Consider the following 26682-nt stretch of genomic DNA (forward strand, 5'->3'; position numbering starts at 1 on the left):
TGGAAAGGAAGAATTTTTTTTGACAGTTCCCAACTGCGGATTTTGCTAAAAAAATCTACGGATTAGCCCTTTCTCAAAATACCTTATTTCTGCAGAAATAAATATCACAATCATTGAGCAATTCAGGACTGTATCTATTATTATAGTGCAATTTATTTTATAAGCTAATATATGCATAAAATATTTATAAAGTTGCTGAATCCGCTGATCCGAATCTCTCACGTGATCGGAGCAAAAACCATAGAGTTCACTCACATGACAATTTGCGGATCTGCAGAAAATCGGCGGACCTGAATTTTCTGGGGAAAAAAAATCATTATTTAATATGTAACATACATCTTTTATAATATACTACTTACTATAAATTTACTTCCATTTGTTTTGTTCTCAATCACTACAACTAAGTTACTATTTTTCCTACTGTTTCCTATATAATATACTATGTAGTCAAATTGCACATTACTCTTTGTAATTCATAAAAATATATAAAAAAATTAAAAAACTTTCCCTTAAAAAAATACAGTGTAATTCTTCAATTCAGCTAGCATGGAATCAACCTTTTGAACATCCCAGTCATCAGATACAACACCAGGTGTAATTATATCAGTCACTGAAATTTTAAAGACATATGGATTTTGGATTACATCAGAAGGCCCATATAAATGGAATGGAACTTTATCCCACACAATCCCATCATGAATTGGTACGGTTGAAATGTTCACAAGGGACAAGTCTCTTTTCGGACCAAAGCTTACTTGGATGTTATAGTTGGACAATAGAATTAAAAAAACCTTAGACATTTACTGAAAAAAACAAAGGTTACAGGGATGTTATGGTTAGGAAATATAATTTAAAAAAAACATGGAAATTCACTGAAAAAAACAAAGGTTACAGGGACGTTATGGTTAGGAAAAATAATTTTAAAAAACATGGAAATTCACTAAAAAACAAAAGTAACAGTGACGTTATAGTTAGAATCACATTTCAAACATACAAAACCAGTGAAATTCACCAGTTATAGTTACCTTAGCTAACTAAAACTTCTCACCCCTGAAATGCACTGATTATGACCCCACATATTACATCACTCATGAAATGGTCAGTGGTATCACTGATGACATCTTCCACAAAAAAAGCTTAGATACCCACTCAGACCCCCATAGAAACAACTGTAAATCCACACACAAAACAACTCACATACTCATTCCTACACCCATAAGACTACTGACAAACACACATGCGCACTCATACAGCCACTAATGCAACTCACTCATCCATAAATTACTAAGTCACCTATCATTACACTTACACAGCTACTCACTCAGCCACTCAGATACCAATTCATTGTATACAATTGTTTTTTCAGTAAATATATATATATATATATATATACATATATATATATATATATATATATATATATATATATATATATATATACACACACACACATATATCAAGAACACTTTCACCCTGTTTTACACACCCCTATGTCATGGGTCAGGTTGCAAGTCAAGTCACGACTCCCAATACAAGTAGTGTGCACAAAATGCATGCAAACAGGAAAGGACTATCTTACCTAATGGAGCTGTTATGTGTTGGAGAATGGTGGCTATCTTAGGCTGTTGTTGGGATCACTTAAAAGTATGCCTCATTGTGGGAAGCTGGGTTTTGGTTGTAGTATCACCCCCCACAACTTTTTGTCTGTAACCTGATCTGGTTTTGAACTGTAAGTGCTCTGGTGCCCTGCTAAACACGTTCCAAGGGCCAGATCTATTTCCCCAAAACTGTACTATGTATTGGCATTTCAGCCTTCCTCATAGCTGCAGCACCAATTGTGCTACTCTGAGAGGCCCCATGCCAGTCTCATGCAGACTGCCATTGCAAGTGCATTACAAGGTATAATTAAAAGTTGCAAACTCAACATGACACTCACCAAGAGTGTCCTGTCTACTGACATTGCATACACCATAGGTAAGTCACTCCTCTGGCAGGCTTTACAGCCCTAACGCAGGGTGCACTATAATGCATGTGAAGTGATATGTTTGCATGAACAAATAGGCCCCTACTGTGTGTTTACAAAACCTTAAAACATAGTAAATACTGGTACTGTACACTGGTCATTAAGAGTTCCTCAGCTACATGATGGCCTCCTTGAATACTGGGTTGTTTGGTTTCGAGCAACTCAGAATAATAAAACCACACTAATGCCACAGTTGGATTTCTTATACCATGTACCCAGAGGTCACCTTAGAAGTCCCCCTGGCATGGTTGCTGACTGGTTTTTACCAGGCTGCCACCACCAGACAGAGAACTGGACTCCTGGGTGAGAGCCTCCAAGGACCAGAAGAAAAAAGGCTTTCCTGGGTGGAGGTGTTACACCACCTCCCCCAGGCAGGCACTCAGACCCAGCTGTCCGCTTCAAAGGCTTGACACCTTTGACATCTGACCTCTGACTCTGCTGCTAGCAGCAGATGGCCACTCAATGGTTTTTCCTCCACTTTGAGCGGGGAAACCGGCAGTAAAACCTAGTCAGAGTAGGAGGAGTAGCCCCCCACAGCCGGCACCACCCCCAGGTGTGGCAGCCAATGTGACCACTCCGTTTCATTTTTCTGCATCTTGGATGGCAGGAAAATAATCAATCAGGGTTAGGGATGTGACCTCTTCCCACAGGAGGTGGTCACATAGTGGGTGTAGCCACCTTAAGGCAGGTACCCCATTGGCCATTACCAGGCACTCCCCTTAATGCCCACTAAATGTGGTATTTAGTGGGCATCCCTAGACCTGCAGATCAGACTCAATGGACATAAGAAGACCAGTGACAAAGAAAGCACGAGAACAAAAGCCCTGCTGCAAGAAGAAAAAGTTACCAAACCCTGCCTGCTGCTCCCAGGACTCAACAATCGCCACTGAGGGGGTCGACTGGACAATTGACAGACCCTTGACTCTAAGAAACCCCAGAGAACCTCCTGACTTCCGAAAATCACCAAGAACCTCCCTTTGAGTGAAGGCATCAGTCCCTGCACCCTGCAGACGAGAAATGAGTGAAGTCCAGTTCACTGACCAATGAACCAAATATAGCAGCCCAACCAAATTCCACTCAATGGACCCAGAGGACAAACTGTGCCAGTGTGCCATGTTTGGTGGCACTGCACCCTCCAGTGGCTGTGATATGCCGTAGCCCGGGCTACTCACCCCCAACATCGGACTCCTGGAAGAAAAGTCTACTCCAGACTCTCCGAGGACCAGAAGCAAGCACCAGTCGAAGGACATCCAAGAACTACCCCCATGAGTGGCCCGGCTGACCAGCAATCCAGCCTTAAAGTGACCTGCACCTGGCTCCAAAGGCTCCTTGATGCAGGACCCCTGGCTGACCTATGTGCTCTGCACCTAGCCTCCCTGGCCCCTGAATCGGAAAACCAGCTGTGATCTAGGGTTCCCTTAACCCTTGCTACCTCTACAGTCCAAGGGGACCCACCACACTTACCTTGAAGTCCATCTGTACAGTGTGTTTCTCAGTGGTCCCCTTTTCCAAGGCACACCAGTTCCAAGAGTTTCAGCCACTGCTGCCGCCGAAACCGGGACACCACACAAACTTCTCCAGCTGGCCCACAGGACAGCTCAATGACCTCAACGTAGAAATAAAAGGTGACACTTGTGAGAGCACTGCCTGATTTTACATGCAATTTTAAAGTTTTCTCCCATTGATTCCTGTGGTGCGTAATTACGCACAGAAACAGAACATTTTCTAAAATTTGAAAAATCATAACTTAAAAAGTACTTGTCCGATTTTGATGATCTAGTTCTTAAAAATTATATACAAATCGAAAGTATTTTTGTAAATTGAGCTTGAGTTATCCTTCCGAGTGTGTGTCCACATTTATTGTTACTGTGAGTACAACAAATGCTTAGCACATCTCCAAGATAAGCCTAATATACAAGTAACCCAATTGTCAGTTGATGAGCATGTATCATCTTGGCTCAAAAGATGTATCGCCCTACTAGACTGAATTTGATATCTTGTTGAATGACCCTTAATAGAAGTGATAATACAGTGACTAATGATGCACAAAGATAATCACTGTATTTTAAACAACACAAAGAATTATGTATACATGAAAATAGTTATTCATTACTAAATTGCTGAGTCATGCCCCAGTGGGCTGTTTTTACCCTTTTTCTATGTGATCAAACTGCCTCACCTTGGAAACCATATGGGGGTTATCTTCATGTGACAACGGGTAAATCACAAATGCCACATTGTATTGACTTGCAGCAACTGAACTCCTAAACAACTTAACATTAACTAAGATGAAAAAATCAAATAGGTGAACTAGCATATAATAGCTCCATGACCAGTAGAAGTGTCAATTTCTTCCTGGAGCACCTTTGTAAAAACAGATAAACGCTTGTTAAAACCAAGAACTGGAAAATGTATGAGGCCATTACAGAAGAAAGCTAATAAAAGCATGAAACAGGTAAGTTTAACCTAGATGTACTGGCATTTTCTCGTCAATGGTCAAACCATTGGATACAAGGTTGTCAAAGGCAATAATGTCCCTAAATTCCAGTCTGCATAATTACGAGACTCTGTTGCCCCTTCGTTCGTTGGGTTAAATTCCTTGAAATGTAAAATAAAAAAAGTAAATCTGCACTATTTTGATAATGTGTATCAAAGAATTAGCATGCAACTGGATATTGTTTCTCTAAATTTCTAAATGCCCTCTCATGTTCTAATATTAATTTTTCTTTACTTTCAAATGTTCATTTGATAATATGGGCACGTTGTGCATGAGAGTACCGCCCACTTTGTAAAAGAAACTGAATGAACAGAAGAGAACAAACAGAAATTTAGACAAACAATATCCGTTTGCCACTCATCAAGATAGTGAGGATTTACAATGATACACTAGTGATTGTGGCAGTTGAGATGGGTGCCTTTTTGTTAAATATTTATAGTACAAATATGCATCACTGTAATAATACCTCAAAATATATAAATATTTACAGTAGAAATAGAGGTTAACCAGCCTAGTACAATGATAAACCAGGAGCTCCTGAATGTAAATACTGTATACCGTTAGTGATAAAATCACAGATACACAGTGCTCCTAAAATAGGAAATCAACATATTTATGCAATTACTGTAACAATGAACTGGTTCCTGCACTGTTGGTGAATGCACTTTTCACAATCACCACACAATTGCATACAACAGAATAGAGGATTTCAATCCTCCTGTCAAAAATGAGTTACTTTCTTTAAGCTCTAAGCCTGTGTGTAGGTTTTGGATTAGGTGATGTTGGTCCAATAAAATTGCTCTATCTAATGTCCTAGGGAACTCTAGAAACTCGACGTCAGTGACTCCTCAACCTGGGGCAATCAGGCTTGATGATGAAGCTATGGAGACATCAGGCTGAACTACAGGCAGTAGGGTGAACGTCCATGGTCCATAGGCACACAGGACCACAGAAGTTCTTCTTCATATGGCTAGTGGTCAGCCATCTGGGTGCTAGACATCTTTGCAAAATGCAGGGTCAAACAAAGACCAAAACAATAAAAAGTGGTGTTGGGAGGAAATGCATTCGTAAGGCAAAGTTATCAGTGAGTTCAGATCTTCTTTTTAGTAGTAGCTCCATTAAGCAGACCAACTCTTATCTCTAGTGAAGTTTTTAGGAGGCTTTAAAGAACAGTGTGTGCATCTCTAATCTCTAGGCTCCTTGTTCTGGCTTGGGGTTTCCAATAAGGTAATTTCAACAGCACGACAGGCTACCAGAAATTCAGGGCTGTCTAGCTTGTTCTCAGTCTGGAGGAAATGGGCAGGTCCACGTTAGCAGGGTTTATGCAGTACAAGCAGGGTTTATGCAGATCTTCCCAAAGTTATGTTAACTAAGCTGAAGGGGAGCCCCAGCATGTATTTTCAGGTCTCTTGTGGCTGAAAAGCATCTAACTGCAATCAGTGCATGTGCATTCTTAGTATCAAAAATCGAGCCAACCAGGTTGAGAAGAGATTCCCCAATTAGTTGGGTTTCCACGAAGGTCACCCCATCTTCCCAAAATGCCTTGGGCTAGCCATTGCATAATGGCATCTGGCAAGGTACAAGCTGTATGACCCAGGTTGGAAATCTGTTGTGTGTCCCTAACCCCCCAGACAGATACTAGAAACAAGATAGGAATATATGGAAGGTGGGATGGCCCTCTTATCTGGAGCTGTCCTTTTACTGTGGGGAATGCATCCAACCTCCATCTTGTAAATGCCTTCCTTACAAAAATAGAGTAACCCTAATGACAGGTCACTGCTAGCAATTCTGATCACAAACTTTCCCACAGTTCAATATTTATGATCATTATTGCAAAACAAACATACAATAAAAAATGAACAAGCTTCTCATTTAACTTACCCAAATAGACTAGCTTCTATCACTTCTAAGTGCAACCGCTGCACCCCATAAACATGTAAATACATATAGGAGCCATGGATTATGCAAAATATATCGAGGAGCCTACTACCGCAAGACTAAAGGTCGAGGAAGACCAGATTTGAAGATTAAGGATAGGAACAGAACAGAATTAGCTTAAAGCAAAACATATGGAAACCTTAGGAAAATATGAAACAAGACAGGGATAGCACAACTGCACAGAATGTCCTGGACTTCGTGCTATACTGAGCCCAACGCTCCTGGTTGAGGGTTGTTGGGGATTTTGCTTGCTCACAAGAACATTTTAAAAATAATAGGGCCAACTAATAATTTGTTAAACAGAATTTTACAAAGTAATGGGGTAAACGTCAGTACACCATGCATGCAGCGTTGAATGAGCATTCTTGAAATGTCCCAATTCTTTTGTCAAAAAGCACCATAGCATTTTTTCTCCTCCCAAGGTCAGTGAAATAGTGTTTGTTGTCTTGTTGGTCAGATGTTAGGCTGACCTACATTTGGGCAGGATACAGCATGGGTTCTGATCTTAAGGTGCTTCAGTCCAGTTGTGTGTGGGTCGCAGGCTGTAACAGCAGATGATGTCTGCATTGGGCGCGAAGTGTGTGGATCCCAACACTGGGAAACCAGAAACTGAAATGAGTCAGCATTTACACAAACCTGTGCAGTTTGTAGAAAGGCACGGGTTCTGGCAGTGATGATCGAATGTGCCACTGGCCCAGCACCACTGACACATTGAAAACAAAAGTATACACTCCCCCCGCTCATTTAGGTCATCCAAACACAAATCAAAGAATTGAAATATTGTATTCATATATTGTATTCATAATTTTGATGTTTTGATATTGAAATGCAAGCAATTAATTTAATGAATCGGAACTTTGAGGTAACACTTTACAACTTACAGAACACATGCAGTTCTTCAGGTGCAAAGGAGTTCAGAATTGTGGCTGCGCCTCCAGCTGTAATTAAAGCAGTACTTTATTTGAGCTAGTGGCTGCAGGTGTGGTCCACTGACACTTACATTTGAGGATCTAGACTTATTTTTCTTCATCGGACCATGACCCAGAGCAAGTAGGAGAAAACCCCAAAAAGGGGTAAGAATGGGGAAATGCGTAAAAACAATATCAAAGGGAGAAATCTGGGCTGAAAAAACTCGTGAGTTAAATGCAGGTGTAGAAACGTCTGGTGGATGAAAGAGACATGAGGTAGATTCAAGACTACATCGCATAGGCGTTGTGCCGTCTTCTCCAACCCCAACTTCCGTTCAGCATCAGCAGCCCCTGAGCAAAACTTTGCGCCTCAGCACTTATTATTTCCCAAATTAATCACTGCTCTAAATCTATGAATAGTGTGTACAGAGTCTATAGGAGTTTGAGTAAAGTCTCCTCTTCCAAATTATTTACAAATTCATGGTAAATGGATATTGCTGATCATTACTGGTCTTGTTACTTTAGCTCTTTCCTTCGGCTTTGTGAAAATCAAAGGACTAATTTAGGCATCTTAAGGATAGCTAAACAGAGGAATTACAAATATATTTTCTCGCGTTAGTATATAATGCCATAATAATATGTCATATCAGAAGGTTTCATTTAAGCTTAACTTTCGTTTTCAAATGAGTCCGACAGACATCTACTGTGAAGCTGAAGGAGAGGCAGGGTGTTGTATTTGGTGTAGATGAGGACGAACACACTGCTTACAGCAACAAGAGATGCAGTGACATTTACCCTTAAAGGAACAGCAGTGCCTTATCACAGTAACAAAAACGATTCGGAAATAGAATCCGGACATAAAGTGTTGATCTTTGAATGAATAGTTTAAATGTGAAATGATGACATATTTGGCTTTTTGCTGGCTGTATGCCATGCTTGGCTAGTTTTCTGGTCACAAGTGACATTGTATGTGTCAGTGAGAAGCCTTCTCAGAAACTAACCCGCGATTCACACATTGCTGGAGTTCACGCTGTAAAACACTCAAGTCCCCTGGCATTTTCCCACTTCCCAGATTCTCCTGGCTGCCTCATGTTTCATTCTTTGGCAATTTGCCCTAATGGTCTCCCTCAGGAGCACCTTCTAGCCCTTGTTCTTTTCCATATTTAATAGTCGTATATTAATCTGATAGATGAGCCAACAGCTGCACAAATTGTAATCTCTATTTGTGCGTTGTGGAGTTTAAAATAGTAGTTTATTTTGATTGTGATAGGAATACAAGTTTTGCAATAGACGTTGTGTTTGTTTTCAAGTTGTTAAAGGTTGTTTAAATAATGAAACTAAGTATTTAATTTTAGACCATACTTCATCTTAGTAATGGTTTTATGCTTTTTATTGCTCGATTCAACCAATTTGAATTGCCATGATTTTAATAGTATTTGGGGGTAAATTGAGTCAAGTTCCAACGATTTTACACGGTAACATCCTTATTTTAGTAAAACAAATAACCTTACAATTTACCCATTTTCTTTTGTTTTAGTTAACTGCCTGTGTGCACGCATCAGTGGCGTTACTGTATCCAATGTATTGGCAGCATATATACATCCCAGTGCTTCCTCCACACCTTCTGGACTACTGCTGGTGAGCTTTCTGCTAATGTGTTCTTTACTTTTATGACAGTAATCCTTCAGTAGCCCTTGTTTCCTGAACATAAACCCCCAATGCCTGATAATGGAGAGGATGTTTGCAGACTTCATTCCTGATTACTGTATGGCAAGTACTGCACTTTCAGACATATATCTGGGACTTGCATATATATCTAAATCTTTTTTATGTTAACAAATTTACAGTCAAGTTGTTACGAATGGAAGAGGTTTCGTGCACCCTAATTTAGCTTTTTAGCTTTTCCGGGCTATGATCCTTCTAGCCAGCCCAGTTTTCCCAGTCAACTGAGAGTGGCCCTAATGCGAAATTGAGGTGGCATTGTAAATAAGGTTGTCTTTTTCTCCTTAACTATACCATTAACTCCTTAAGCCATGCTGTTGACAGTGTGGTATATACTTCTAAGCATGAACTTAATTTGCTGGTTCCCCTAGGGTTAAACCTGTGATGATTTGAATTTTCATTCTGCTTAAAGATTGGGAACTGCCCACCTTGACCTTTGCGGGCCATGTTGGACAGGATGCTATGGCCTTATTGTAAGTGTTAAGAAATAAGGGCTGAGGTACAGAAAAAGCCTTGACTTCTCCTTTCTGTGTATTATAGAAAAAAGATCATTATGATGCACATGCTCAGTGTAAACCTCCGTCAACGAGACACAAGCAATGAAAATGGCCAGGAAACTGATTTGTAGATTCTCCCTGTCTGTATGTTCCAATTAAATAGAATAGGACCCTCCCTGTGGTCACATTGAATATAATCAATTTAAAGATAAACTCTCAGCCACACCATTTAGCAACTTGAAGGTTTTGCTGGGTTTGGTATATTAAACCAAATTAACCCAAAGATCTTAAATATTAATATCCCTCTAGCTTTAAAATCTTGAGTGGGATACCAGGTTACAAGCATTGGATTACTACATGAACTAGGGCTCCAGCACACTTTTTTGGGTGATTTATGTTAATTTTAAAACATCCCTGATATTATATTCCTTTAAAACCAAACCCATAAGATTGTTCTTAAAAATTCCCACGAACTCGTGTTTCACATTGAATCTGGACATATATTGTGCAAAATACGGACAGTAGTAATCCTGCAAGTTGGGGAGTGCTAAACCACCTTTCTCCAATCCTTTATTACAAAGTGCTAAGTGGTAACCTAGCAGTTTTATTCTGCCAGAGAAAAGATGTAAAAATAGTTACTACTATTCTTTAAAAAAAAAAAATGATATCACAAGCACACACGATATAGCCCAAAAAAAAACAAATAAAATGGGGGGAGGACCGTCCTTTTTATCCATGCCACTAACCCTAAAATAGTAGGTGGAGCGGATTCCATTGTGCAATCACTGGTTTTACTTTTAAAAGTAGCGGGCTAATTAAAGTCATATAGATCTTCAAATTTCTATTAATTTTTAATACCCAGGTACTGCTTTAGTTGCTAATTTACACAAGTAGTCATATCTCGAAACAAAATATCACCTCACAATTACAGAGAATCACTTTGCTTTTCTTCTTATTAATTATGTGACCCCCTAACTCCTGGTACAAAGTAGAAACCTCTAAAACGTTTTCTTGTGAATTCCTGCTAGCATCAAGCAGCATTATGTCATCCACATAGAGGATTTTTTTTGTTTTTACACATCTGTGGTATAAGAGGGAGAAACTCCTCTCCTTCCGTATTGCAATCACCAATGGCTCAATTAAAAAAGCGAATATACTGGTGAAAGCGGGCAGCCCTGCCAGGTGCCACAGCGCAGTTCCACTGTCCAGCCTCTCCTGCATTAACTATAATCTTTGCTTCGGCGCACTCATACATCTTGTAAATCATAGTCATGATCTGGGAGGGTATATTAAACTTCTCCAAAATACCGAAGAGTCTCCCAGATCAGAAGGTCGAAGGCCTTCTCGGCATCAAAGAGAAAGACAGCAGCGGGAATTTTATTAACGGAGTGGTAATCCAAAACCTCTGCTAAACAATATGTATTTGTCCCTAGCTGATGCCCAGTGATAACATTGTTGTGGTCCTGGTGTATCAATTCCAGTGCTAGGCTGTTGAATCTATTAGTTAGCAGTTTCATAATAATCTTGTAATCTGAATTTAATAATGTAATCCAGCGATATGAGTTTGGATCTTCCCCATGAATTGACCATATTTTCCAAATTAAAAGAAGTAGTTATGGGGCCGCCCTCCAGCACAGAATAGCAGTCAGCAGCAAATACTCCTATAAAACATCCAAGAATGTCTTGTAAAACTCAGATGGGAAACCATCGGAGGCCAGAGACCTTGTGATTCCGCAGGCTATTAACCAGCTCAACCATTTCTTTCGAGAAAGGGCAGGCTATACCATGCAAATTTTCTCTGTAAGTGTGGGAATATCAATCCCCTCAAAAAAAAAAACCCTAATGCTCCCTTATCAATCACTTGATTGTGGCTATAAATGTGCCTGTAATGCTTAAACAAAATTTCACCTACCTTGCCCTTTTCCTTACAACGTACTTCTGAGACTGGGCACTTCAAAGCATAAATCGTGTTTCTGTAGTCTTGCTATCGGGCCTGCCATACCAGAAATGCACTCCCCCTTGGCGAGGGCACCCCTAACGGTGGACACCAGCCAAGTGCCTACACCTCGAACTCACCTCACCTCTTGGCATCCTCACACCTCTCCTTTCGGCACCCAGGTAAGCTCGATGGTCTGAACAAAACCAGGGCGCAGTTGGTGAGACAGGCGACAAGTGGGTGAAACAGGCTAGGACTGGAGAGGCTAACTTTGCATCATCTAGGCGTCTATGGCTGGGAGATTTCTAAAGTGTCACCAAGATGCCTCCAGGAATGTTTTGTGCTTTGTACTGCCTCGTTTACTGTCTTGTGTAGCAAATTGAGCCAGCTTGAGGTGGGAGAAGTACAGGGCTGTAACTGAGGAATTGCTATGGAGCCCCAGGGTGTCCCCCTCATCACCAGCCAACCAGGAGTAGCTGTTGCCGTGCCACAGCTCAGGATGCTACTCCAGATACCCAGAATGCTGGAACCGGCTCCCCCGTAGCTATTGCAGCACCAGCCACACCCTACTGTTCCACCGATTGCTCTTCACCTTGCCCAGCATCCTACATGAACAGAAATAGCATTCGCTACCCTGGGCTTTGGCTGTCTTTCAAGACTTGCAGAGGAGGCTATCGCAGGATTTTGCAGGAAAATGTAATCCCCACTCATGTTAATCCCCCTGTTGTGTTGCGGATTGAAATAGCTCCTCATATTGCCTGACCTTGTCTTCCACCGGGTGTAATAGCTAGCAAAAGTGAATCGCCTAGAAAAGACCAAGCAGTTAACCCAGTGCCAGCAGCCGTGGGTGTCACTAGCTCAATCAAAAACTTCTGCATGTAATCTATGGGCAAGAAAAGACACCCCAGTGAGCTACCGGGGCGACCAGAAGCCTCTATACCCTGCCCATTTTTTAAACATGAAGAACTTTAGAAGCTTTTCCAATGGTATATGAGTCTCCTGGTAGCAACCACAGACTAATTACGGTCCTTCACCCAGGCATCTTCTTTTTATTGTTTAATACATTAACATTGAACAAAGCCAGCTTCAAAACATTCTTAGGGACTTCACCCTCCTTCGTCCTGCCATCATGTGCCTCAAAGTACTTCAAATCACCAAAGTGCTTCCTGTGCTTACTAGCTGCCAGTGATCACCACCTAATGTTACATTTCTTTCCTGTCGCCACCGAAAGTGCTTTAGCACCCGTACTAATGTGCAAAAAGTGCAACAAATCTTCCTTTCCTTAGGAGTTCAAACCTGAACCCTTTGAAGGGGAACCCTCACCCCGCAAGTAATAAAAAATCGTTTGGTTCCATAAGGAGTGGCTATACCAACACATCCTAGGTGGCCATTTCTCTTAGTGGACAAACTCTGAACGGTGTATTTGCCCTGTGTTCACATTTCTGGATATCATTTCATACTGCACCCCTGAACCCCCTCTACACCTTTCCGCCACTATTCCTCCCTCCCACATGCCTCTGTGGGAGCCACGCCCTTCCTCCCACTCCTTACAGCCCTCCCCATTGACAGGGACATTGGCACCATGTCACAGTGCCAAGATCCTCTTCCTACTCCCTTCCGCACCCCGAGCCTTATACCTGCACTGACCATGCACTTTACCAACATTGAAACATAGCAACGTCTTTAACATTGCAAAATATTTTAAATCCTCTCAGCCCTTGCACGCAAGACCACCATGTCAGAGTGCCAGGATCCTCCAGCTTCTCCCTTTCAGCCCCACCCCCACTCAGCTATACAGCCAAAGTCCAACTTTCTCATACCAGAACATTGACTTTAGGAACATAGCTGCTTCATTAACATTGCCAAATATTTGAAATGTGCCTTTGAATAAAACTTTGAGTTTTGAATATTGGATTATCGAGGCCTGCACCCCGGATGCCTGAACCTTTGGGATTAAACTTCTAAACTCTTTATGCCTCTGGGCGGATTCAACTGTCATGTCCGAAAAGATATGAAACTCCGTTATCTGCAGACTTAAATGACTTCTTCCTTATTGCCTTGGCCAGTATCCCCTCTTTGATTCTATAATCCGCAAAGTTTACCAGCATGGTCCTAGGATATGTGACTTGATCAGCAGCCTGCGATGGCACATGATGAGCCTTCATAATTATCAAATCATGCTTATGGTCTGGATGCACCAAAGATATAATTACATTTTCCACAAACTATGGATCCTCACTGTGTTCTGGGATTCCCATAACATGAAGGTCAGACTTCTGCTCCTGTTTCTCCTTGAGTCACGATTCCTCCTTCTGCTGCTTTTCATTAGCTTTTTTCCAAGTTGTGTATCTTGTCCTCACATTCAGATACTCTTATTTCCATCTTGGTTAGCCTGGTAGAATGGGTCCCTTACTGTGCACAGACTGAGTCTAGCCGTTCTTTTAGTTCATCCACAGTTGTTGCTTGCGTATTCTTGACCTTGTGAAGCATACTCGCAAAGCACTCTGGAATCTCATCGACCCCCAACTGTTTGGCCACTGAGCCACCACTACACAGTGCAGAGCCCACCTGCTCTTTTTGCCAGGCACTAATCGAGCTCTGAGTGACCATAACATTGCTCAAGGTTTCATCTAGTCGAGCTGAGCTTGTATGTGGGAGCTCCAATTTCAGACCAGGGCTTTGATGTGCTTCACCATAGCTGCCCCCCCTGGCATTACTTTCACTCTTGGCATTGCACTGGCTGGTCTGGAACTAGGGGGGTACATGTCTCCATCTTCGATATTCTCTGTAGATTAACACATTTTTTGCCTCCCTTCCAATTTACTTGGCCCTCCTCTCTCCCTACAAGCATCCTGTACAGACTGTCCTTGTGGCATTTTCTGCACTTTCGGCATCTGAACATCTGATGCCACACCCGTCAACACACCTTGAGTACCTCCAGCTCCTGGGCCCCTGGCCCCCAGCTTGTTTTCCAAAAAATCTCTGGCCACCACCACAACCTCAAAGCTAGAGGCAGGTGAACTGCTTGGCGTACTAACAGGTAGACCATTCCCTTCTTCCATCTCAATTCGAGCAGCACATGCAGTGCCTTAGCATACCCTGCCACACTCTTTTGTGTACTTTCTAATTCAAATAGGGATGCTTTCTTTTCACTGGAGTGCCTGAAAGTTTTCAGTGATTTGGCTAGCGTAGCTGATATTTTCTTAATGTGCCTTAATGTTCCTTGATGACCAAAGAACCAGCCACCGTCAACCAGGAGAACACAAAGTTCACAAGTCAAAAGCAGGAGAATGGGAGAAAAGGGAGAAAGGAGGATCCACAACAGCCCAACAATTCAGAACTTCCTGCAAGTAAGTGGAGAAAGTCCGACATTCAGAACTTGATATTATAGGCAGAACTCAAGAAAACCAGGAATGGAGGTGCGCAAAAGTATATATAGGGGAAAGTAAGTGACAGATAACAAAGAGATGATCAGGAACGTAGAAACACCCCAAACTCCTTGATGTAAAGTGGGGTGGGAGACACCTGCCTTCTATTCCTGGCGTCACTATGCAGAATTCCTCTGTGCAGCTCCTAAAGTCTATCACTCCACCTGCTTGAACAGAAACAGTCATTGTACCTTCAGCACACTTTCCGGCACTCTCCTCAGCTTCCTGTGTGCCTGTGTACTAAAGGAGAGACTTTACCGGCGATGCCTTTTTAGGTAGAGTTGTGAGCCATGAACAGTTTGTCGGAGGGCAGTGGTTGCAGGAAAACTCATGTAGCAGACTCGTACAGGACCATGCAGTAAGAAGGGAACACCAAAAAATCTCCTGTAGGTTGCCGTCTCTTGCCGTATCCATGTCCATATCTGTGAGGCATAGTGCCGGATCTGGAAGAGTAGGGTCAAGGGTATGTGCCTAGGTGGCCAAATCATCCCCCAGCTACTCCAGTACAGTATGCATGTGTGATGGATAATGAGAAAAGCAGTGGTTAGAGTCACAGATTCGAGTCAGGTGATCTTTCTTTGTATTTTATTAAAATACCTTCTGGTGCTCTAGTTCAAAGGTATAGGTTTTAGTTGCTGAACCTTCATTAGTAAGCTTTCACTTTTTGTTTGCCTCACTTTCCATTCTAGGCAGAACCGGGCCATTTACATCATGTGTTGGTCAACTCCGTCTATAGGTTACACTTTGTCTGGGGCTGATTTCCTTACCTCCTTTTTCTGTTCTTCAGCTCTTTTGGCATTTGTCACCTGCTCCACCTTGGGCTACCAAATCCCATTGGAAGTCTGCCAGTTTTCTTAACGGTATAATTTTCTCCTACCACTGTTGATATTCCTAATAAGCAGCCCATTTTTTCCTTACTCCTCCCTTTGATTCACTTGCTTTCTTTTACAATATAAAGAACTAATCCCTCATCCAACAGTTTCACTTTCCATCTGACACCTTTATTTCTCACACTTAAATCGAATTTGACTAAGGCTTCTAAATACCTGGTTTTGCACCCTCTTACAGACATTTTAGTCACACTTTAAACAAAGACATCAAAAGGACTTTTTCCATGATCTAAACTCGATGTACTCTAAGTAGCATCCCGCCAATGCCTCACTGTAGGCTTAACTATTGGACAAACTCTTAAGCATAGTATTGCTTTCATTTACAATAATTTTTCATTATGATTTTTGCCTTTATGGGAAAATGTAGTACAAAAATGTATAAATTACCATCCTTGGAGCATCTGTATTGCACCATAACAAAATACACATCAGTTAGTAAACAGACAAAATAAATTAGATGGGGATTAAAAAGAAAGGGGCCCAGTCAGATCCCACTTCTACTATCCCTTGCAGACAGTTATTTAGTTGCCCCCCTACTCTTGAGCTGGGCGATTCCGATCCTGTCTTGGGGCCAAAATGAAGATCCTTAGCCTGCCATGATCAATGAAAGGTATCTAAGCAGCAGTGGCTTTTTGCCCAGCCAATATGTTGCAGTGCAGAGTCTGACAATAACAATTTCCATAAACACCATTCCTTCAAGTGCTCCCTTATCAGTTAAACTGTGTCTAGTTCCAGCTGGGACTGATAGTTGTTAGAAAGCACCACGCAGTAATCATACAGCTTATAACAAGAGATGAACATGTGGGCCGAAGCAACATCATCCTTGTCACAGTGGAAACATTGAGCATTTGTTCTACAACTTTATTGGTGTACTTTTTTTTTTGCTGCGTTGTACAACTCGTGAACACATTTAAAATGCTTTACTTTAAAATTGGTCATATTTATTAATTGGTGGCCTCTAGCTATACTACCTGTCCAAGTTTCACCTGAAATAGTTTCTTCTAAATTTTAGTCCATCAGTTTCCCACTTAAAGCAAGTGATAATCCGTTCTATCAAGAAACGTGTTATTTAGATATTTGATTTCTACCTTCTTGTGATCATAAAATCGAACAGTGGAATTGTGTTAAGTGTATGTCATCTGTAGTAATGCAAAAATCCTGGAGCTGTAAAAATGTTAAAAAGTCAAGCTATTTAATGGCGTGTCCTGACTGAACTTCAACAAATGCGTCTGAGGTGCTATTAAGGAGTAGCTCATCCATTCACTTAAACAAAATGTACGCTGTATTTCAGTTTCTGAATATCTCTGGTGAGTTATATTGTACCATAGGTTTGTATATTTGGTATATTTTGGAACCCCGAGCTACCTGTGCCATGTAAGCCAGGTAGGAGTATGACTACAAGATGTTTCAATTTCACTCTTTTCAAGTAAGCGGTTCAGGGAAGATCAGAGAGCCCTTAAGGGGTAAATGTTCAGGATAGAATTTCGATAATGAACATTCTCCATTGTGAGACCCCACTACTAATTCACTCCATCACCCTACGAGGCCCAATAGTAATATTTAAAATCAGAAAGGGCTAAGCCACTGCACTTCACTGGAAGCTTCATAAATAGAATTGCAGGATATGTCTTCTTATAACCGTTATGAACGCATTTATAATTAACTTGATTCACTGGAAACTGGCCGTGGGGACCAAGAGGGGTTTGGCTCTTAAGATATGAAGGAATTTGCAGAATACAATCATTTTAATTATGTGACAGTGACCTATTAACCCAATAGGTAACCTGTTCCAATTGTGCATTGTGGTAATAGACTCCTGTAACAATGCCTAATAATTTAATTTAATTACTGTGTCATTATTGAGGGATATTTGAAAGCTAATATGTACAGCGTCTTCTACATATCTTTTGTCTACCGATTGTGCTGTCTGATTATATAAAAAGCCTCTTGTTTTTATTCAGCAGATATCAATAAAAGCCTTTGACGATAGAAGCTTCAGCTTCCGTTGTATTTAATGCAGGAGGGGTCAGATATGTAAATGATGGTATGATCAAGCACATGCAGTGACTTTTCTTTTATTATTGTTTGAATAATTACGAGCTCTCTATGGTGCACACCAGGGTTCCAACTATGAAGCAAATAAGAGAGGGGAAGTGGTGAAAATTTCTCCTTAGAACCTTGGTGTATACCAAGCGTTTTCTAATACCAACCACCTGTGCCAAGGTTGCCTCCAAGAACATTTGTATTCATTTTATAAATGAGGTACCAACCACATCTTTGTCTCTGTAAGCCAAAGAAATGGATATGAGTGCCTTGTGAACACTTTTTCAGCATCTGACAAGATCATATGAGTAACCAAAGCTGTGTCAAAATGGCAGTGGCCATGTTTACTTCAGCCATGGTATTTTTATTAGGTGTGCAGCTGTGCTACATAGGTGAAACAAGCAAGTCACCACAGTGCAAAATGATTAGCCGATACTTTTTAAATATTTTGCATCCATGTTAATTGCAGATATCAGATGGTAAGAGCCAACTTTCCTTTGATCCTCCTTATTTTTTTTAGGAGTTACAGCCAGATCGATCTCTCTCCATATTGGAGGAGCCTTGTTCAGCTCTTGAAGCCAGTGACAAGAACACAATATTTCAGGGCCAATATTTTGATTAAAATTTTGTAAAATTTAGTTGGAATCAAATCAGATCAAGCCTTGCCACCAGCGAGACATTTAATTCCCTTGATTGTTTTCTCCAGCGTAGACAGTTGCTCAATCAAGACAGATATTTTTAAACTTAATGTTTGTTTGCCAACCTTTGCCCGGTATTACCTGGGGAAATCTGCTGAATGTTTTAAGTCATCTATATACAGCATCAATTGAAATTCCCAAAGTTCTTCTAGAATTTCATACAGCTGAACTACATTTTTGTGAAAGATTGTTTCCGTTAAATTCTATGGCTCACTCTCATTTGACATAAGAGCCATAATATTAGCTATTAGCTCACTACATTAAACAAAATGTGCAGTGTTCATATTTTTTCATCCAATTTGGTTGAATAAAAAGTGATGAGTAGCAACTGCTTATATATCTTCGTCTCCCAAATGGATGATTCCTGATTGAGAATCTCTGCCATGTGTTGGAATAGGAATCATATAATCTGCACAGACAATTTTTTGCCGTTGTCTGTGCATGAGTTGGTCTTTATGTATTGTAAGGCTTAGTGCAGTGCCATACATTTCTGTGTTCATTATATCCTACACGATATTTGCAGTGCATGTCCCTCTATTATCTTTGAAAAATTACTTCATTTTAATTTCATTGTCTGATTTTTCAAATATCATTTGGTTGATTGTCCAGCACCTCATTTCTGCTTTATTCTCATACATTGTCCTGGTAAATCAGTAGAGACGGGATTATGATCACACAAAGGTTTCAGGGGAACCTGCATCTGTGTTTGGTCTAATAATCTATATTCACATAAGAACATATTAACACAGAAATAAGGACCATGTGGTAATGAGTAATGGGAATATCCCAGTTGGTCACCCTTACCCTCATCTCTAAAGATTTTATTTGTAAAATGGCAGCCATGCTTTTCCCATTTCTTTAATACTGCTCTTTCTCAAGTTATCCCTAATTGGGTTGAGTGGTACTTTGATTTTGCTGCATAAGATGATTGGGCTCCCCCATCACTCAGCCTCAGTAGCAACTGTAAAAACTGCATAATACCACCGGCATTTGGGACGTAGACGCTACAAATAACTATTTCTTACCTGGATTTTCAAACATGTGCAATTGCCAACAGTCCCATCATCAACCTTATCTTGTTTGCACGACCGAACAAATGTGCATAAATAGCTTGGCAACTCCTCTAATTGAAACAATTTGCACAGTAGCTGCAATTATCTGGTACCTTAGTAGAGAAAATACCCCTTTGGCCTTATCGGATGTATGCGCCACATTATTTTTGGCTGCAGTTGTCTGAATTCTTTCTGAACTTTTCTGTTTATGCATCAAATCGTTTTATTAACATTTTCAGTACACCAACAACCACCACCGACCACTAAGAAGCCTAAGAAGCCTGTCGAGCGAACAATTCAATGTGGTTTTATGCTGTCGGCCAGTGTTAACTAATCTGTTTATGATGGGAATTAAACCCATTAACATTCTGTCAGTGCTCTTATGTGTGTACCAGGTCCCCTGGTCAGCCCATCACCAGAGTTACTGTCCCCGTTTCCCCGTTTTTATGCCCTTTGTTATCCCTTTTAATCCCAAACAATATCAGACCATCTATCTGCTATTTACAGTGACCATCAACCATTTCAGCCAATGCCTATTGCACCTAATTGTTACTGTAATGTGCAACATTTTGTTAATAATTTGAATGCTTTTTATGCTCCCATTTGGTCGTGCGCCTTATTAATATTCGCTCGCTTTTCATTCAGAAACCATAAATGTAGAGAGGCCTCTGTGCGTGTCTGGCAGCGAGCCAAAAGGGGGCAGCTACGGGCAGACACGTGGGTGTGTGTGACATAGGGAGCTCTAGAGGGATGTCTGTGTCAACAACAACGCATAGAGCATGTGAGATTAACCACATCTCACCAGTTTCCACCCTAGCAGCAATTGTGCAATGGCGTTGGACTAAAGAGCCAGTTGGAAAGAATGCCGCAAAATAAATCGTCATTGAGATTATTTCTCATCTTTTAATGTTAGGGAAAAAAAAACCTCTTACTTGAAATAACTAACTTTGAAAATACAGGAAAGCATTCGGAGGGGTCTTTTAGTTTGATTGGGATTACAGATGTAATTAGATACCTTGGCAATCAACTGATGCAGACCTGACAAGATATGCATTTTATGTTTCTTCTTTATTCATGAAAGCCAGTGACTGAAACTGCCAGATATAGACAGCCGTTAGGAATTGCCCAAGTTATGAAGTCAGTGTCCGTGAAATGGTCTGGGCACTGGGCTCAGTGTCAAGAGACCTGTTGTAGAATTAATCGATGCGTACATGCACTGAAGGAATCATTGAGAATAGCAGGGGCCAATGTGCCCCTCCACTGTATTGGTACGGCCTGCACTGCACCTCCTAAACACTGAAGCCTTACGCCCCGATTTTGCTGAACAGTTACTATTTCACTTATTTGTAATCCATCAATTTGTTGTCCTCCTCTCTGTGTTCTTACTCACAATGATTGAGTGTTTGGGAGTAACATTGGCCCGTATTTTTTCCAGCAGAGATAGCAACTCTCAGACCAGGTAGGAGGCCATTAGGACCACCATTTCTACATGCTTCTTTGCCTTAACGTAGGGTTTCTCATCGGTGGCTCCAAGTATCTGTGGATAGCCACGACCATAGTGCATACTTAATGTACCTACTGCAAAGCAAAATGTGTAACATGCAAGTGACATATTTCTGTTTTATGTAGATATCTCTATGAATTACTATTTTGACTGCAGATAACCTTATGTTACTTGCAGGTGAGAATTTAAAGTCCTTGTGCAAGAGCTAAGTGAGTTTTGAAACAGGTTCAAAGAACCTTACTTTTTCTGAACCATTCCTAATTCTAAGGTTGTTCACAAGGCTTCCTTCAGTTTGTAATAAACACTCAATAATAATTACAATTGTATGTTTTCTAGTATAATTACCACTATAAACATAAACATCTGGCTTTCTGCCATTGCCTGGGCTCTCTGATGAGAGTCCTATCCAGGTGAGTGAACATTCTCTTGCTAAAATAGTTATGCTTGGTGGACTGTTGCTGCTGTTTGCTTCTGGTACTATCATTCATGGTAATGGATAGAATCCCATGACAACGTCCATTTATGCCAGCTGTCAGATTGTGCTTTGTGTTCATATGTTTGCAAGTTATTAATCTTTAAATAACTCCAGTTACATATGAATATTTGTTCAGTACTGCTATGTATTACACAGGCCAAAGAAATCAAACCCACTTCGACTTGTACTTGCATTGGCCATCTATTTATTTTCTTCTATATCATTGCTAACTGCCCCCCCCCCCCCCTCAGGTGTATCTTTAAAATTGATCTTGAGTCTTGAATTTTGATCTTTAGTCCTGAATTTTAAGTCATTGCCGAGAATTTGCTTTTATGTTTGATGGTCATCTTAGAATTTGATCAACTCTCCCTCGTAGCCACAATCCCTGAATGGCACCATGTTTATAGCCCAGGTTTAAGCAATGATATCTCAACCCACTCCTCAAGGTGAAATTAGCTACTTTCTGTCCGGTTGTCCAACAGCCACTGCACTGAATCTCCCGCTTCTCCCTTGACACATCATGCTATCTCCCTACCATAATTATATATCAAGGTAAGGAACAATCTAGAAGAAAAGAAAACACAGGCCATGTAGCTTACAAGGACTCAAGTCAATGCCAATAAATCGAAAGAAGGGGTGGTAAAACAGAAAAGTCCAGAATGCCCATGATTTGTTGCCTGCGTCATTATGCATGTTAACACCAGATAGGATTCTCTACTTCAGAAATGCATAGCTTTTACCAATTGTTCATTAGTTCCTTAATTTGGACCTCAGATGTGCAAAAGTATTTGCAATATTTATAGAGGATTTTATGTTTTTCTGCATCCTGCAAGCAACCAATTTCACCCATATTCTGTAGAGTTTGAATCATGTGGCATTGCTGCCACCTGTACTTCACAATGGAATGGCAAAAGTCAGGCTTCACATGAAGCATAATCCCTTCCCTTTCATTTTACAGGGTTTTGAAGCGCTACCTAAATTTTATATTAATTGGCAGAGCAGAAAGTTGTACATATGATATGTCACCGGGTTTGCTCTCTATTTGTTTACTCTTGGTTTTTGAAAGGGGAATCTATGCACTTTCTGGGGTTGACAATCAAAGTCAAAATCCAATAAACCCTCAATGGCCTCCTGAAGCAACCAAACAACATTCATGATCTGTAGGTTGCCCCTCCAAGGCAGTTTTCAAAATCTTCCTACTTCTATTGGATTTTGCAATCTTTGACGTCTACTCCTACATATTTCTTATTCTCTCTATATCATCCTCCATATTTGAAGGACTTTGTACTTGTTCAGTGATCAGGCAGCCATATAATGAGCATTGGCTTGCATCTTTAAAGTAGTTTCTTTAAAGGTCAGATGGGCCTCTCTTCCTACTTTCCCTTCCCTGCCAGTTTTAAAAGCCCAGGGTCACTCCTGGTGTCTCTTGTCACTTTCACCAGCTTGTGAGGGTGACTGCAGCAGGCACTAAACAAGCTTTGTTAGGCCCTCTGCCCTTCAAATTGAATCAATCACAACTGAAATACTTATGGATCCTTTTGAACCAAGGACTTAGCATGAGCTAAGATAATATCCTGCCACTGGTAGAGAAAACAAAATCTGACTCAGACTTTAATAGATGAGATTAAACAATATAAAAACAAAATATCAGTAGTGCCAAACATTAGTTATATCTTTGAATGTTGCTATTGATTCCCCAACTCCACCTTTAGGGGACTAGAAAAGGACATCATCATTTTTACTGGGGGATGAGAGCTGCCTCTGAAAGGGTCAAAGCTCTATGCAACCACTACATTTGGGGACTTATCTGTGTCACACATGAAGTGCTAATAAATAGTGAACCAATTGGCATATTCTGTATACATGCTCACAACTCATGGGAAAACACCCTCGTGGGTCCACATGTAAATACACATACTTAAAACATGTGAAGAACCAATCAATCAATCAGTCATGTATTTTAGAGTGCACTATTAAGCCGTAGGGCCTCAAGGCTCTGAGGGGTGTGTCCTCAGAGATCAGTTGAAGAGCCAGGTCTTGAGGTCGTCCTTGAACTGGGGCAGCCATAGCAACTGTCTGAGGTGAGGATGTAAGGTGTTCCATTCTTTTGCTGCCAGGTATGAAAAAGATCCTCCTCCAGCAGAGAACTTCTTTATATGGGGTATGTAGGCAAGCCAATACTGGGACGAGCGGAGTGGTCTGGAAGGGGAGTACCAGGTGATGTGGTGGTTGAGGTAGCAAGGCCTGCTGTTGTGGAGGACTCTGTAGGCGTGTACAAGGAGTTTGAAGTTGATCCTCTTCTCGATGGTGAGCCAGTGGAGACTTTTCAGGTGTTCTGTGATGTGTTCTCAGTGGGGGATGTCTACGACGAGTCTGGCGGCAGCATATTGAATTTGTTGCAGCTTGTTCAGTTTTTTCTTGGAAGTTCTGGCATAGGGGGCGTTGCCGTAGTCTAGTCTGCTCATAATAAGTGCGTGTGTCATAGTTTTCAGACAGTCGGTTGGGATCCATCTGAGGCTCTTCCGTAGGAGTCGGAGGGTGTGGAAGCAGATGAGGCGACAGAGTTGATCTGTCTGGTCATGGTGAGCATTGAGTCGAGGATGACACCGAGGTTTTGTGCATGGTCAGTAGGGGTGGGAGGCCTGCAAATTGTTGAGGGCCACCAGAAGTTGACCTAGGCTGACGGTGAGGGTCCCAGGATGAGGATCTCGGTTTTGTTAGAGTTCGGCTTGAGGCAGCTTCTCCCTCATCCAGATAGTGACTGCTTCCATCCTGTCCCTGAAATTCTTCTTGGCTGTTGAGGGGCTCTCGGTCAGGGAGATGATCAGTTGGGTGTCATCAGTATATTTATACTACCGTAGTTCCTGACGATGGGGTGAGTGTGATCATGTAAGATGCTGAACAGCGTGGGGCTCAGCGATGATCCTTGGGGTACTCCGCAGCCGATGTCAGTGGGTTCTGACAGGTGTGGTGGGAGTTCTTCCTGTCAGGAAGGAGTGTATCCATCGGAGGACCTTGCTGCAGCGTGGAGTCTAGTGCATAGTGTGCAGTGAGACACTGTATTGAAGCCAGCTGAAAGATCAAGTAGGATGAGGGCTGCTGTTTCTCTGCAGTGAGGAGGTAGAGGATGTCATCTATGGCAGTGAGCAGGGCATTTTCGAAACTGTGTTAGTTCTGATTCCTGATTGGGAGACGTCCAGAATGTTATTGTCCTTGATGTGTTGGCATAGCTGAGTGTTGATTGCTTTCTCTGCGGCCTTGGCTGGAAAGGGCAGCAGCGAGATGGGGCGGTAGTTCTTTAGGTCCGTTGGGTAGGCTGTGGGTTTTTTCAGAAGTAGGCAGACCTCAGCGTGCTTACAATCCTCAGGGTAGGTTGCTGATTTTAGGGAGCAGTTGATGGTCTTGCAGAATTCAGGCGCAATCGAGGCGCTGGTCTTGTTGAAGACGTAGTGTGGGCAGGGGTCGGTCGAGGCTCTAGAGTGGAGATATCCTGACAGATAGAGACTAGTACGACACACAAGTTGGAATTAGGTCCATCAGATGCTTTAGCTCCATATAAGTGGTCACCACTCACTCTCAGGGTCCCATGGTCAAATAAATGAAGAATACAAATGAGGAGGGAGGGGATGAAGGGTCTGAGCACTAAGACTTGGAGGAATAACATATAGTTTTTCTGTTTCACCTTCAATAGGACGTAACTTGACCACCTCACCACACTCACTCCACCAGACTGATCTGTGTATGATACATTTTACTAATAATTCTTTATTGATAGCCTTCTGGATAGCATTTTATGGTATAACTTTTGTATTTTGTATTAAAGAGTGTAGAAGTCTCAATGACGTGCTTCTAATAATTTTCCATGTTTCGTGGTAAGAGGTATTTCTTGAAAAGTGTGGGTGTACGCGATGGCCAGGGTTACTAGCCAACTGTTTGTTGTTTCTAGATTTGCATTTGGAGTTTTCTTTCATGAAAGATGATAATGATTCCCTTGGATATTTATGTTTGGATGTTACTTGTGTATACTAGCAATGACAATGTCTGTCATGTCAGCCTCATCAGATTTCATTGGTTATCTGGTACTTACTGTGTAATATACTGTAGTCATACATTGTCATGTTTTAGAAAACTCAGTAAACAAATGTAGCTTAAAAAAAAGGAAGTAATACTACCTCGTCAAGGCCATTCTTAAAGCTTTAGTGACATGGAAAAATCCAAATTGTTACATTTGTTGACATCTTGTGAGCTCACCCTAAACAGCCCAGTGAGCAAGAGTCGAAGAAGTTGGTAAGATCACAGACTTTCTGTGTATTCTTGTAATTTTTAAAGAAGTGCTGTCTCGCTACATTTTGCTCTGTGTTTTTCTGCCAACTTGGTATTTTTAACCCCTCGGGTGCCCAGGACGAGGTGGTTACGTCCTCGGCCGTGGAGCTCAGGCACCAGAGATGTAACCACCTCATTCTTGTACCGGCCCTTGGGGAAAGTGCTAGCGCTCCCACGTAGGCCTCACACCCCCTCCCATGGGCAGGGATGGAAGGGGGAATTGCTTCCCCTTTCACCCTACCCACCCAATTGCCCCCTCCCAGTGACGTCTGATGACATCAGTGCACGATCGCACGCTGACCTCATCAGAGGTCGCCTCCTATCACGCTGGAAGCATGCTTCCAGCGCGATCCGAAGAGAAACTGACTAGTTTCTCCTGTACGGGGGCCGGGGAGGTCAGTGAGGCTTGGAAAAGGAAAGGAATGGCTTTTCCTTTCCTTCTCATGTCTGTCTGAGCATTCCTGTGCAATCGGGCTTCAGGAAGGCACACTAGACACCAGGGAGTTTGTTTTTTTTGTTTATGGTTATAAGGGGAGCGACCCCTTAAGCAAGGGTCGCTCCCAGGGGCAATTTTTAATTAAGCCTTTTCTGCCTCACCTTGGGGCAGATCGGCCTATATTAATTAGGCTGATCTGCCCCTGGGGAGGGCGGGCAGAAACCACTAGACAACAGGGATTTTTTTTTTCCAACAATTTAAAAAAAGGGGAGCGACCCCATAGGCAAAGATTGCTCCACTGGGGGCAAATTT

At 41.6% G+C, this 26682-nt stretch overlaps 1 protein-coding gene across 2 annotated transcripts in view; it reads left to right on the forward strand.

Annotated features, from left to right (window-relative positions):
- DENND1B (DENN domain containing 1B) overlaps positions 1–26682 on the forward strand; it is a 1047500-nt gene that overhangs the window by 636543 nt on the left and 384275 nt on the right. For both annotated transcript variants that reach the window (XM_069232125.1, XM_069232124.1), the window contains one exon: positions 8904–9004. In XM_069232125.1, coding sequence (XP_069088226.1) covers positions 8904–9004 — 101 coding nt within the window. The remainder of the gene's footprint in view (positions 1–8903; positions 9005–26682) is intronic.

Source organism: Pleurodeles waltl, chromosome 4_2 (genome assembly GCF_031143425.1).
Source record: "Pleurodeles waltl isolate 20211129_DDA chromosome 4_2, aPleWal1.hap1.20221129, whole genome shotgun sequence".
Taxonomy (NCBI): Eukaryota; Metazoa; Chordata; class Amphibia; order Caudata; family Salamandridae; genus Pleurodeles; species Pleurodeles waltl.